At 50.7% G+C, this 13,649-nt stretch overlaps 1 protein-coding gene across 1 annotated transcript; it reads right to left on the bottom strand.

The window, feature by feature from the left end:
• Positions 1-5,217: 5,217 nt before the first annotated feature.
• Positions 5,218-10,778, bottom strand: Msx2 (msh homeobox 2). The gene is made up of 2 exons (XM_090325392.1): positions 10,316-10,778; positions 5,218-5,787 (listed from the first exon to the last, which is right to left on the bottom strand). The coding sequence occupies exons 1-2, from the start codon at positions 10,674-10,676 to the stop codon at positions 5,375-5,377; spliced, it is 774 nt and encodes a 257-aa protein (XP_090181518.1). The 5' UTR covers positions 10,677-10,778; the 3' UTR covers positions 5,218-5,374.
• Positions 10,779-13,649: the final 2,871 nt, after the last annotated feature.

Raw genomic sequence — 13,649 nt, forward strand, 5'->3', positions numbered from 1 at the left:
CCTGGGTGTCAGGGCGAATTTATTGATGGCAGGTATTTGGGGAGTAATTGAGCGAGGCGGTCCCCGGGGCTTCCAGGAGCAATTAAATGTGATTAGGCCCGAGACCTGGGGGGAATCCAGCTGGGTGATGGATAACCCGGGCCCTGCATTCCTGCAGCCCCCCGCCCCCGTCCCCATCCCCGGCCACATCAAAGCCAGGCCGGCCAAGGGCGGGGCGGAAGGGGCCCCGAGCGCGCGTGCGACCGTAAGTCCTACCTTCAGTCTAACTTGCAGCTCTCATCTATGCCAGAAGAGCAATGGGGCTGGGTAAGGAAAAAGTCCACGAGAGACTCTGGATCTCAAGCAACCATGAAGAGAAAAGGCTTGAGGGCCTCAGGTTGGTGGAACCCCTAATCTGGAGTGGAAATACAGCCAAAAGCATGGTGTCCCCAGGTCTGGAGTTCAAGCCCCAGTTATTTTGGGGGGGAGGAGGGAGCGCCCCAGAAGCCAGGGGAAACATAAAACAGAGAGTCCAGAGAGAGAAGTTTGAGACTCAGGAATGTTGAGATGAAAAGAGAACTGGGCCAGGGCTTTCTGGGGGTTCCCCGACCCCTACCCCCCCCCAGAAAACTCACAAATCCACCCTCCATCTTCCCCACCAGGTCCTGTTACATCTCCCCATTTTTGATCTGGCCTAAGTCATCCAGCTTAAACTCAACACTGGATGGAGGAGCCAAGAGACACCTCAATTCTAAACATGCCCCCCACCCCAAAAATCATAAATCACAAGTGGATGTCTGTGTGGAGATATTGAGTTAGAAACACAGACAATCCAGACAGCAGGACAGAAATCAGAGTGACCATGTTAGCCTGAACTGGACTTAACAACAACAACAACAAAAAGAGCCCCCCCAATATACTTAAATATTAAAAAATAAACACCCTAAAAACATCAGACACTGGATTCATTAGCACAGCCACCCATGAAAAGTTGGATTTAGACCTGGTATTATTATTATTATTATTATTATTTTTTGCCTTGTGTGAAAAAAAAAGAACTCAAGTGTAATAAACAATTGTTAAATTGGCCTATTGCCTCTGGTAAATTACATAGCATTAAAAAAATAATGCTTTTCCTATTAGACACTAATTAAAGGTTGGGAAAGCTTTAAAACAAGCGAGGGAAAAGGGGAGGGAGAGGGAGGGTGGAATCAAAGAAAATATAAAAATGTTCTTTCAAGAGTTATAAGAGGTTAATAAAGTCTGTCTGTTAGTCTAAGCCTACTTTGCCCCTAGCTACAGTCTAACTGGAGCCACCACAATTGGGCACTGTATAAGATAATGATATTTCTTTCTCTGCTATTAAAAGCCTCCGAGTGCAAACTTAAAATGATTTATTTAATTTAGGAAATTATGAGGTGTAACTTCAAAGCCCCGGCCGTTAGTAATGGAAAAATACCAGGTTGGTGGTGGTGGTTGTTTTTTTTTTTTTTTAAAAGAAAAAAAAGTATAATAATAATTGTGTAGAAGACGAAAAGACATCAAAGTATTTTCAATCACCCAAATGAGAGGAGGGAGATGGGGGGGGATTGGGATTGGATGATTCCCCCCCCCCCAAAAAAAAGGGAAAAAAATATTCAAAAGAATAAACCAATCTTATCAGGGAAAGATTGGAAGCTGCGCGCTGCCTGGTATTTGAGGGTGTTTGGGGAGCCATGGAGGGATTGAAGAGGTGTCTGGGCTTTGAAAGAAGGGGTTGAGGAAGAGAGGAAGATCTAGAAAGATCTAGATGCTTCCTTTTTGAGTTTTGTTGGTTGGTTTGTTTCTAGTGAAGGCTCCCAGCATACTGAGACTTCAAATGGACTTCAGATTATTATTATTATTATTATTATTATTATTATTATTATTATTTTAACAGCCCCCTCTGTGTGTGTGAGAGAGAGAGAGAGGGAGAGAGAGAGGGGGAGCCTCCTTTATAAATGAAGTTTATGCTTGTTTGCATCCCAACAGTGGAGAGAGAGGGGGGGTGGCCGGAGCCTGTGGTTTCCCCAACCCGTGGCAAATGGCTTTTATAAGAAAGAATGGCGGAGAGACATTGCATTCCACCAGAAGGGGGGCTGGGAAGGGGGGCGGGGAGGGGGGGATATTCTTTCCCCTGGGGTCAGGAAGATGTTTCAGGCCTGTACCTCTGTCTGTCACCCGGGGCCTTCCCGGCCTGGCCTCCAACACCCCCACCCCAGGAGATTGACAAAGTGGGGGGGTGACAGAGAGAGGGGATCCCCTCTGCTGGAACCTGGAGAAGGATTTTCAGAGGGGTGTGTGTGTGTGTGCAGGGGGGACCTCGTTTGCTCACATCAAGGGGCCCCAGAAGACACCCCATAAACGGAATTCTCCCTGCTGTCTCCCCTTCTCTTCTGGAAGCAGAGTTCGCCTGCTGAGTCAGGCCGGGATGGCACTGCTTTTTTTTTGGGGGGGGGCAATGTCACCCCTTTTCTTTGCTTCCCCCCAGATCCCCCTTCTGGTCTGTGCCCACGAATTAAGCTATCCCGTGTCCCACGATGGCGTTTGTCCCCCCTTCCTTCCTTCCTGTCCCCCCCAAAGACGCAGACACCCCCTAAAGAGAGACAAAAGTGGGGGGCAGAGCCAGCTCTGGGGCCTGTTATGAGGTCTCCCTGCTGCGTGCCCAGGCCTGGCACACGGGGTGCCCCTGAAATCACCCCTCGGGGAGAGGGGGAGGGAGCCCCGGTGCCTGGCTGTCACCCCAGGATCCCTGCCTGGCCTGCGACCCCCCGTTTTCCCTCCATCCACCTGGAAACTGGGACCCACTGGATCTGAACCTCCGGGATCTGGGGGAGCCGGGGACCGTCCCCCCCTCTCACCCAGATGGACTGAAATCCTATCCAAGGAAGGATGTGCCGGCTGGAGACCCCCGGGGCGCTGGAGCAAGCCGAACCTGAACCCCCAGCCCGCTCCCTCCCCACACCCGCCGCAAGTGCAATCTCCACCTCGGGGTGAACTAAGAAACCCCAACATTTAGCAGCTGCTGAGGAAAACCCTGGCTTGGCCCCGGTTTGAAAAGTCACCCCTCAGCAAGATGAAGTCAGAATTCCGGGGAGTTGAGATTGGTGCTTGGGGCGCAGGAATCTAGGGAGAAGGCAGGGCGGGGGCGCATTTGGGAAGATCTGGGGTGTCCCCCACCCCGTGCGCACCGCCAAGTTCAGCTCCAAGGGCGCAGACTGAGCGGGGAGCCGGGATGGGGGGGGGGCCGCTCAAAACTTCTGAAAACCCCCCAAGGACCTGTATAATCCCTGTACCCCAAGATCCGGGTTCCAGCGGCCCCCCGATGGCACAGCAGGGACCCCAACAAGTGTCCCCGCTCTCCTACCTCCCCGTTGTCCAACCCCACTGCGAGTCCACCGAGAAATATCGTGCAAGAGTTGCTTGGAACTTACTTATGCAACAGAAAACTTGAGGTTCTGCTGGGGAAGGTGGGGGGGTCCCCCAAGACGACACCCCACTACCCCTCAGCCTTTTATTTTGTCGGGCGTCGGCGAAGCCTCTCCACACCCCAAACCTAACCTAGAGGTACTCCTTTGCTTTGAGGGTAGATACCGGTGGTGGGATAACAGAAGGGACTTCCCCCTCCCCTCCCCGGACAAAGAACCCCCTTGTTACAGAAGAACCCCCTTCCTCAGCTTTAAGTTAATGGCCACGATTTCAAGTTGAGAGACGCCTCAAAACACAGTTGCCATCGAACCCTCTGCAACTGTGGGTAACACTTGGATTCACATTCAATGCTTTCTTTGTAGGTCCTGGGCCGGGGATTCGAACCTGGTACCTAACCAAGGTGGGGAGGGAGGGGTGATTTTCCTTCTTTCCACAGGCAGTTATTCAAATTCCAGTTCCGGAATCACCTTCCTTCATCCCTGCGGGCTGGGGTCGGATTTGACTGCAGTAAAAATCAGTTTCATTCAGGCTCGTGGATAAAAAAAAAGAGACACCAACACTCTTGGAGAAAACACACCAAGTTGTACGAATCCCCTCCCCTGTTTTTCTTTTCTTTCAAGGGGGTAAAAGTATGTGAACTAGAGGAGTTCACATCCTTAAGCCTGAATAAATGGGATAACATTTTGTTTTCCTTTTCTTGTGTGTGTGTGTGTGTGTGTGTGTGTGTGTGTGTGTGTGTGTGTGTGTGGAGGGGAGAGCTTGAGTCTCAAACCTCACATCTCAGCCTCCTGAGTAGCCAGGATTACAGGCCACCAGCGATAGTCTAGACCAAAAAAAAAAAAATGAATTTTTCCAAAAAGTGTAAGTTTCCCATTAAGTTTCCCATACACATAGATACACATGTGGGGGGGGGGGGAAAGCATATTTTTCCTGAAATTTTCTTAGCAACGAAAAAAGGAACATGGAGATATTGGTTCTCAGAGACTCCTTTTTTTTTTTTTTCCTTTTTTTACCTGCAGAATTTCCCCCAGGCAAACATCACCTTTGCAAGGAGTAATTTATAGAAATCAGATCCTTTCTGAATTTGTTTTTCTTCTTACGTGGACTTTGCAAGAAGATATTGCCCGGATTTACGCTCATCCCTCTTCCTACCAAAATAAGAATAGGATCCAGAGGAAAAGTTTTAATAATAGAGGAGGAAAATGAGGGCCCAATGTGATTATATCTCTGTAACAGAACCACACATATTATGTGGGTCCTCCCATTATTGGGGAGGGAATCTTTGTATCCCTTGATGCTTTGTAATTAAATTTAATACTTTGTGGGCCACAAGCAAAAGTCAAATCACCCTCCTTCAATATATATATATATATATTAAAGGAATTTTTGCAAATCATCTGTCTCCCTTGTAACAAAGCCCCCCAAAAGGGACCCCGGCCCCGTGATTTCTCTTCAGACAAATCTCCAGAGATCTTCAGAGAGAGGTGTGTGTTTAAAATAACTCAAATTATTTCCCCCCCCCCAAAAAAACTGTCTGGGATATAAAAAGTCTTATATTTTATTATTATTATAATAATTATTATAATATATATATTTATACATAGAAACTGTCAGAGCCAATCTGTGAGGAGGGAGAAGAGAAAAAAAAAAAGGAGGGTGGGAGAAAGATTTGAAAGATGGAGTCAACCATCTAGAGAGAGGCTTCGAACCCCCTTCCACAGTAAAAACAAATTCCAACTAAGCCCCCCCCTACCCCACTCCCACCCCCTGGGATTTCCCCCCCTGTCCCGCTGTGGCTGGCCAGGCTGGTTCAGGACCAAGGCTGTTTCTAGGGTAGTGCAGGGAAGAGCGGAGCTTACAGGAGTGCTTGGCTGGGCTCAGCCTTCTGGGGAGCCAGAGGGCAAACCCCCCTGAAAGCCAACCAGTCCATCCTGGAGTCTGTCTGTCCTTAGGACAAGTGGTACATGCCATAGCCCACGGGGGTGGCATACAGTCCGACGGGTGGGATGGGCAGCACGGGTCTGTGGAAAGGGTAGAAAGAGGCAGCCTGCAAGGGGGAGCTAATGGGGAAAGGAAGATTGAAACCCGACGGCAGCAGAGGTTTAGCAGCCATCTTCAGCTTCTCCAGTTCTGCCTCCTGGAGCCTTTTGGCTTTGGCCCTCCGGTTCTGGAACCAGATTTTCACCTGGGTCTCTGTGAGGTTCAGAGAACTGGAGAACTCAGCTCGCTCAGCAATGGACAGGTACTGTTTCTGACGGAACTTGCGCTCCAGTGCCAAGAGCTGGGAGGTGGTGAAGGGGGTTCGAGGCTTGCGATTGGTCTTGTGCTTCCTCAGGGTACAGGCAGTGGGGCTCAGATGTCCTGCAGGGCAGAGGGGACAATCCATTAGCGTGTGTGTGTGTGTGTGTGTGTGCCTGTGTCACAATTCTCTTCCTCTCCCTTTCAAGCCAGGCATTGATGGAATCCCAGCTTCTCAGGTGGCTGAGATCTGAGGCTGGGGAAGATTCGAACCCTGTCCATGCAGGATGTCTAGGAAAAAAATCTCATCTCCAAGCAACCACCACCACCAAGCTGAGTTTGAGTGGGAGAGGAAGGAAAAAAAGCTCAGGAAAAGCACCCCAGGCCCTGAGTTCAAGATCCAGTTCGAAGCACCCCAAACAAAACAAGGCATTTTTTTCCCCTTCAGGTTTGTCTGCCCACCATCTCCTATAGAGCTTCCCCCCCCCAAAAAAAAATAAAGATGCTTTTGATCAAATGCTATGCTTTGGAGAGAGGAAGGACCCAAAAGAAACAAATTATGTGGCTGCTTTTTGTCTTCTTTTTAAAATCAGCTTGGGAATTTAATGGTGGCGAGAGTGCCAGGGAACTTTCTATATGGAAAATCATATTTTGCAATTATTTCAGAGAGAAAGAGAGGGCTGTGTATTGGGGCTTGAACTCAAGGGGTGACCAATGTCTCTTGGCTTTTTGAATTACAGCACATTTGAGCCAGATTCATTTGTGCACTCGTTAGACACTAACAGTCTCCTGTGCATGGGTTGGCTTTGAACCCTCATCCTCAAATCTCAGCCTCCTGAGTAGCTGGAATAACAGGCAGATGCAAGTTCATATCATCCAACAGCAAGACTTTCAGAATAAGCCATTTCCCTTCTCTCTGAAGCAGGCAAAGTTGGTTTTCACTAGCCTAGTTTGAAAGGATCACGGGGTGGGGTGGGGGGACGACAAGATGAAGCCTGTGATAAATTAAAACATCTCTAGCTGAGGGGCAAAACCAAGGGGGGAGAGGGAAGAAACAGCCACACAATAAACAACCCCACAGTTGTCATTCTAACACAGATGATGTTGGGGGGGGGCGGGGGAAAGCCCATCATTTCATAAATCTGCATGTAGACCAATAAGTTTCTTTAGCCCGGGGAGTTCAGTAATATAAACTTTACAAAGACAAGAGAAAAATTAGTTCGTCTGTAAATGTACATGTTGGTGGAGGGGTGGGAGAATCTTCCATAATTCTGGATGAAATATCTTAAGTCATTGTTTTGTTTTGTTTTGTTTTCTACCCGTTTTAGGGGTGCAGGGAAAACATGTACAGAAACAGTTTGTAGCTGGGATTTAGAAGGGGGATATGGGGGGGGGGAAGCACAGACTCTGAATTTTAAATCAATTCAATTAGAGAGACAAAAGGCCTGAGGCAGCCAGGCGATTAGACATCAACTAAACTGGGCCTTGTTTACCTCCAGGCTGGGGGCGTGGGGAGAGAGAGGGAGGGAGGGAGGGGGGAAAATCGACCAGAATAGATCACTCAACAATTAATTTTCTGCATTTGGCTTTTTATGAGCTATGCTAATTTCCACACACACACACACACACACACACACCCCTTCCCCACGCGGCAGACAGTAATAACCAGAGAGAATGTCACATTTCTTGTTTAGTTACTTTGGTGGCTCCAGAAATCGTTTGCACTTCCTATTAAGTTTCACAAGTTCCCACCCAGTTTTTAGTCCCAACAAGGGATGCATTCCACCCCCCCTCCCCAGCCAAATGCCACTTTACTGAATACTGGTGGCTCACTCTCTTAGTTACTCGGGAGGCTAAGCTCCCAGGATCGAAGTTCAAAGCCAGTCCAGGCAGGAAAGTCCGTGAGCCTCTGATCTCCAAGAAACCATCAAAAAAAACTGCAAGTGGAGCTGTGGCTCAAGTGGTAAAGTGCCCAGCCTTGAGCAAAAGAATTAAAGACAATGCCTAGGCCCGCAGTTCAAGCCCAGAATGTCCCCCCCCCAAAAAAAAAGGAGGGGAAGGAGAGTAATCAAAGAAGGGGAATAAATCAGAGTTAGGTTGCAGGAATTAACTTTGATATGCTAATTCCTAAATATGCCAGCCGTCGGGGAGCTTTCTAATTTACTAACGAACCCTGGCTGCTTCGGGGACTCTCAGTCCAGGTGGCGCAAGTTTTAACTCTTCCCCTTCCAAACCTGACAGGGCTCTAGGGAGTGAGGTGCAAATGCAATGATATAGATGAGATAAAACTCAACTCTCATGCCTGTCATCCTAGCTATTCATGAGGCTGAGGGAATCTAAGGATTGTGGTTCAAAGCCAACCCCGGGATGAAAAAAGCCCATGAGCAAACAAAAAAGCCCATGAGCAAACAAAAAAGCCCATGAGCAAACAAAAAAACACCCAGGAATGAGTTCAAGCCCCTGGACACACACACACACACACACACACACACACACACACGTCTACAGGTGTCTCAAAGTCACAGGGCTCAGGCCTTCTCTCACATACGACTACCCCCTTTTTCCCTCAACCGTATTTTAAACCAGCAGGAAGAAAGAGGAAACATACAAAGCAAAAATAGCATTTATCCAACTTTGTCCCATCACAAAGTCCAGGTCTGAATGGAGGTTGGATCTCCAGACCCACTCAGGGTCTTCTTCTACCTTCTCCAAGCCTCAAACATCGTCAAATGCTTCTTCTTTTAAATGTCATCTTTTTCTGAACGTTTCTCTCAAAATTCCCCGACAAAGCATGGCTTCTGAGCTACTTTCCAAAAAATAAAACAATTGCCTTTTTGGTGGTGGTACCCACCAAAAAAGAATGAAAGATCTTTGATTGGCTCATAACCTGTCATAATATACTGGTACCTCAAAGTTGTGGCCCACGTTAAGATTCCTGGGGGGGGTGTGTGTGTCTCCCTTCAAAAAGGGGGAAAAAGAAGAAAAAGAATTTGTGATTCCAATGGTGGTTGGAAGCGCTACTTTTAGGAATGTTCTTAGTAGGTGATCAATTAACATCCCCCACGCCCCCTCTGATGTCAGTACAATAAACCTCCACGAACCGGATGAAGATCAGATAAGATAATTCTTTGGAAATGTAAAGCACTCAGTAAACTTGAATTTAAATTCTTTTGAGTCCTTAATCTCCTCCTCCATTCCCCCCCCACCACCACTACCACCACCTTGGAGTCCAACTGGGCGGAATGAAGACAGCCAGAGGGGACAGACAGACAGGGGCGCCAGGGTAAATGGCTCTGTTTTGGTTCTGAAAAATACTGCCTGTCACCTTGTAGGCGGAAGGACCAGATGATACAAAATCAAAAAGTGGATCCATCTTGGAAGAAAGATTCCCCCCCCCACACACACACCCAGACACACACCTCTGCTTTGTGTCACCTTTCCTATGGTTGGGGTGGGGGACAGGAGGAGAATTGAAAGGTAGAGAAATCTCCCAGGCCAGGAAATGGAACCAAAAGGAGAGACGGGGGTCTTGATTCTCCAAAACCCCAACTAGAACACTGCACACATCTCGGGGAGAGAAAGTCGGGGTGCAGACAGGTGCATGGCCAGGAAAGAGAGCCCTGAAAGTAGCCAGAGCATCCACAGGGAAGCAAACTCCAGACCCCAAGGCCAGGGTCACGGATGACACAAGACGAACCATCCGCTGGTTCCTTCCCGTCCTCCCCGCGAGATGGAGAAGAGAGGAGCGCAAGTTCAAAGCCAGCCGAGGGAAGTAAAGTTCCTAAAGTCCCTAAGACTCTAAGCCGCTTCCCCCCCCCCAAAAAAAAACAAATGAAAACCACATAACCAACGCTGTGGCTCCCGTGACAGCGCGCGCGGGTCTGAGGACACAGCTCCCAGGCCGTGAGTTCAAGCCTCGGGTCGGGGGGTAGGGAATAAATAAAGGGAAGCCATCGGGAGTGACGGGGATCCACGTTGCTGTCCCGTCCACCCCGTGGGGTTCCCCCCCCACAACCGCAAACGAATCCTGGATGGGGAGCCGGGCTGAGCCCGCGCGCAACGAAGCTGGGCCATGACGCGACCTCCCCCTCTAAAAAAAGAAAACGGGGGGACCCCCGGGGAGGCTGATGGGGTCCCTGGAGGTTGATGGGGACCCCGGGGAGGTTGATGGGGTCCCCGGGGAGGTTGATGGGGTCCCGGGGAGGTTGATGCGGGGGACCCCGGGGAGGTTGATGCGGGGGACCCCGGGGAGGTTGATGGGGACCCCGGGGAGGTTGATGCGGGGGTCCCCGGGGAGGTTGATGGGGTCCCGGGGAGGTTGATGGGGTCCCGGGGAGGTTGATGGGGACCCCGGGGAGGTTGATGGGGGGGCCCCCCGGGCGCGTCGAGAGCGCACGATCCGCGCCCCCCACGTCGGGTCCGGTTCCCCGGCGCGCGTGCCGGGCAGTGCGCCCCGGGGGAGCCGCGCGTGGAGAAGCGTGCGGGGGGGGGGGGACGGAAACCCCCCTTCAAACGAAGCCCCGCTCCGGGCGGACGAGCGCTGCCCGGGCAGGCGCTGACCCCTCGGGGTCCACCCTCCTCCGGACGCCGTCGGGGCTCCCTCCCCTCCTCCTCCTCCTCCTCCATCCCGGGCCCCGGCCCCGGCTCTCACTTGGCGGCGGCGGCGGCGGGGAGAAGCGGCCCGCGTCGGGCATCCAGGCGGCGCCGTCCTCTGAGCCCTCGGACGGGACGAGGCTGCCCGGGCTGTGCGCGTCGCGGGCGCCGGGCGCGGGCGGCGGCGGCGGCAGCAGCGGGCGGCGCGGGGGCCCCGAACCCTCGGCGGCGGCGGCGGGCGGCGGCTTCTTGTCGGACATGAGCGCCTCCACGCTGAAGGGCAGGCTGGAGACCTTGACGCGGGGCTCGTCCACGCCGACCTCGGCTCCCCCGGAGCCCGGCCGGGGTCCCGACACCCTCCCCGGGCCTTCCTCATCCGAGGACGAGAACAGATCGGTGCTTCTGGACGGAGAAGCCATGACTTCTCCCCCAAGTCCCCACGACTCAACTCCGATCCCCCCCGATCCGTCCGATCCGTGGCCAAAAACTCCGGCGCAGCTGCGACTTCCAACTTTTTTTTTTTTTTTTTGGGGGGGGGGTGAGGTGAGGAAGGAGGGGGGGGAAGAGGTGGGGCGGGCGGGTGGGAGCCTGGAAGGAGGAGCAGTGCGCAGCCGGGGACCCAGCCGGGCCGCCCGGGCTCCGGGACAGAGGCGGGGCCCGGCGCAGCCAATCCGCGCGCGCCCTGGCGCTGACGACGCGGGCGCGCGCCTCTGATTGGCTCCTTGGAGAGGAGGCGGGACCTTTTTTTTTTTTTAATCTGTTTCTCCTCCTCCTCCTCCTCCTCCTGCTGGCTTCTTCTTCCCTGTTGGAAATAAATTAGGAGTTAATTACAGGAGCAGTCAGCAGAGTGGTTATTAGGGCCCATCATCCCTCCAGGGTGATCATCAGGGCCCCCCCCCAAAAAAAATGAAAAGTCCAAGAGACGTTCATTAAAAACGATGATTGAAAAAACAATTTAAAAAAAAGGGGAGTTCACACAGTCCCACTTCTGGTCTCCCTTGACCCCCCTCCATCCCTCTTTAAAAGGGACCTGGTGCCCACTGCCCTCCCCACCCCCTCTCCACCCGCACCCCGGCTTTCTCCAGCGCGTAGACAGCTCCTCCTGTGAACCCCAAACGTGAAGAACCAGGAAACACCCCCCCCCCCACCGCATCCCCGAATGCCTGGCATGGATGGCACGGAGTTGGTGGGAATGAGCCACGGGGGAATCGTAGGTGATGGTTATAAACTATTCCTCAAAAAATAATAATTAAAAAGAAATGAACACCGAAAAAATAGCCGGGGAAACTGAGGCACCGTCCTCTCCCGCCCCACCCCAAGCGGTGGCCTAGGAGCTGAATAATTCCATTTATATGGATTATTATTTATTTTTAAATCTCTACCAAACCAGCGTCCTTCTAGAAACTGGAAATGCGTCCCCGATCCAACCGTGGTTCTCACCCCCCGGTGTTCAAACGTGTGCGCCCTCGCCTGGGGCTGGGGTTTGTCACCTGTGGGGCACCCGGGTGGCCTTTGGAAAGGGGACATTCACCCGAGGACAAGGGATCCCGACTGTCCTCCCGCCAAGGTCAGAAACCCCAACACCTTCAGAGTCATCGCATCTGAGATTTTTCCTTTTTCATGGTGTGTTCTTTCAAAAGCTCAGATACTCCATCCCAGTAACTGCGCCCCTAAAATGTCTGAGTGACCCCCCCAACCCCGAATCGGTGCAGGGAAACAGCTGGGAGCCGCAGCGAGGCCTCCGACGTCTCCCAGCCCCAGGCCGCAACACCCCGGTCGAATGCTTGGAGAGGAGTCGGTCCTTCCCCGGCTCCCTCTCTTTCCCCTTCCCCCGACCCAGTCTGCAGAGAGTGTCAAGGTATAAACGGGAGGAGGGGGTCCCCTTCCAGTTCAGGATCTCTCCTAATCCACCCCCCCAAGACTGTAAGGAACTTTCCAAACTGTCCCCGGGACCCAGAGAAGCCAGAGAGATTGTTTTCAAAACTAAATGATTAAGATGTGGGGAGGTTCAAGAGTCTTTTAAAAACAAAATTGGATCCCCAGATTCTTAAAAAACCCCTTTCCACACTACCTGATGGGATAACGTCTTCACCCCCAAACGATCGCCTAGAGTAAAAGAAGCAGAAAAATGACCTTGGAGGAAAACTGACGGGAAAAATGCTTCTATGGTCTGAAATCTTCCGCTGATCAATTCATTTGAGTTTGGTCCCTGAAAAATTTTTTTTTAAAAAGAGAAAAAAGTAAAGAAATGCTACACAATCTCCTGAACGTTTCTAGATGTTTTTTTTCCCCCTACCACTAAGTAGAAGCGCAGTTTTGAAAGACTTTAAAAACAAATAATTTAGGGAAAGTTAAGCGCCTACACGTCTGAAAGGTATCTGAAGATAATATGCCTTCCCCCCTACTTTACCCATGCGTGGTTCTCGCTGACTGGATATGCACCCAGAAATACAGTTTTGGGTACAGCCAGATGACCTTGTCCTGACCTTGACGGATGCCCGGGCCCAGGTGAGGACTTTGTGATTTGGAATCCAACCTGAAATTCGTTTAGTTCGCAACTGCCCAAGTGTACAGAAAGGGTTTAACGTTCAGCCCGATGTTTTCTTTCTCCCTCTTTAAAAAAAATATTCATTTTTTGTTCATATTTATAAACAGAGGGGCAGAGGAGAAGTAGAATATAAAACAAAAGAGAGAGAAGCGGTGTATGAAAAACAAAACAAAACCCAAGCGTGCCAAGGTTTGGCCAGAAAGACAAAAACTTGGCTTACTGAGTGCTCGGCCAGGTGTCAACCCCCCCCCCATTTCCCCAACCCTGACTTGGGACAAAGAATTGAGAGGTGGGGGTGTTGGAAGAGGAGTCACTCTTCCCTTTTGCAAAGAAAAAGGTGGGGGCCTGAACTCCACTGGAGGAACACCTCTCTTCCCCCACACACTTGTGGGCGAATTGACCCCCAAGTCTTTGGGGAGCCCTTGAGACCATTCACTCGTCCCCTCGTTCTATCGGGGTGATCTTGTGAACACTTCTTTCCCTTCCCAGGCCATTAGCATATATGAACTTATATATATATATACCGATATATATTTATATGAACTGGTATATATTATATGAACTGATATATAAATTATATGAACCGATATATATTTATATGAGCTGATATATATTATATGAACTGTTATTTATAAATATATATGCATATATGATGCAACTCCTACCTGAAATGCCTCACCCTGGCTTTAGACACCACGGGTTCATTAAATAAATATAAAGGACCCGTTATAAGAAAATATTACCCGAGCAATAAATAACAAGTAGATCAACTTTCTTCCTGGAGAGTATTTGAAACGGAGGGGCCGTCACCCGCCTTTCGCGGGGTCCTCCGGGTTGTTTGTCT

Source organism: Megascapheus bottae, chromosome 38 (genome assembly GCF_031878675.1).
Source record: "Megascapheus bottae isolate mThoBot1 chromosome 38, mThoBot2.hap1, whole genome shotgun sequence".
In the NCBI taxonomy this organism is placed as follows: domain Eukaryota; kingdom Metazoa; phylum Chordata; class Mammalia; order Rodentia; family Geomyidae; genus Megascapheus; species Megascapheus bottae.

Coding starts and splice junctions, on each gene's coding strand:
- Msx2 (XM_090325392.1), bottom strand. CDS start 10,676: ATGGCTTCTCCGTCCAGAAGCACCGATCTGTTCTCGTCCTCGGATGAG. Junction 5,788..10,315: donor CCCGCCGCCGCCGCCGCCAA/GTGAGAGCCGGG, acceptor TCTGCCCTGCAG/GACATCTGAGCCCCACTGCC.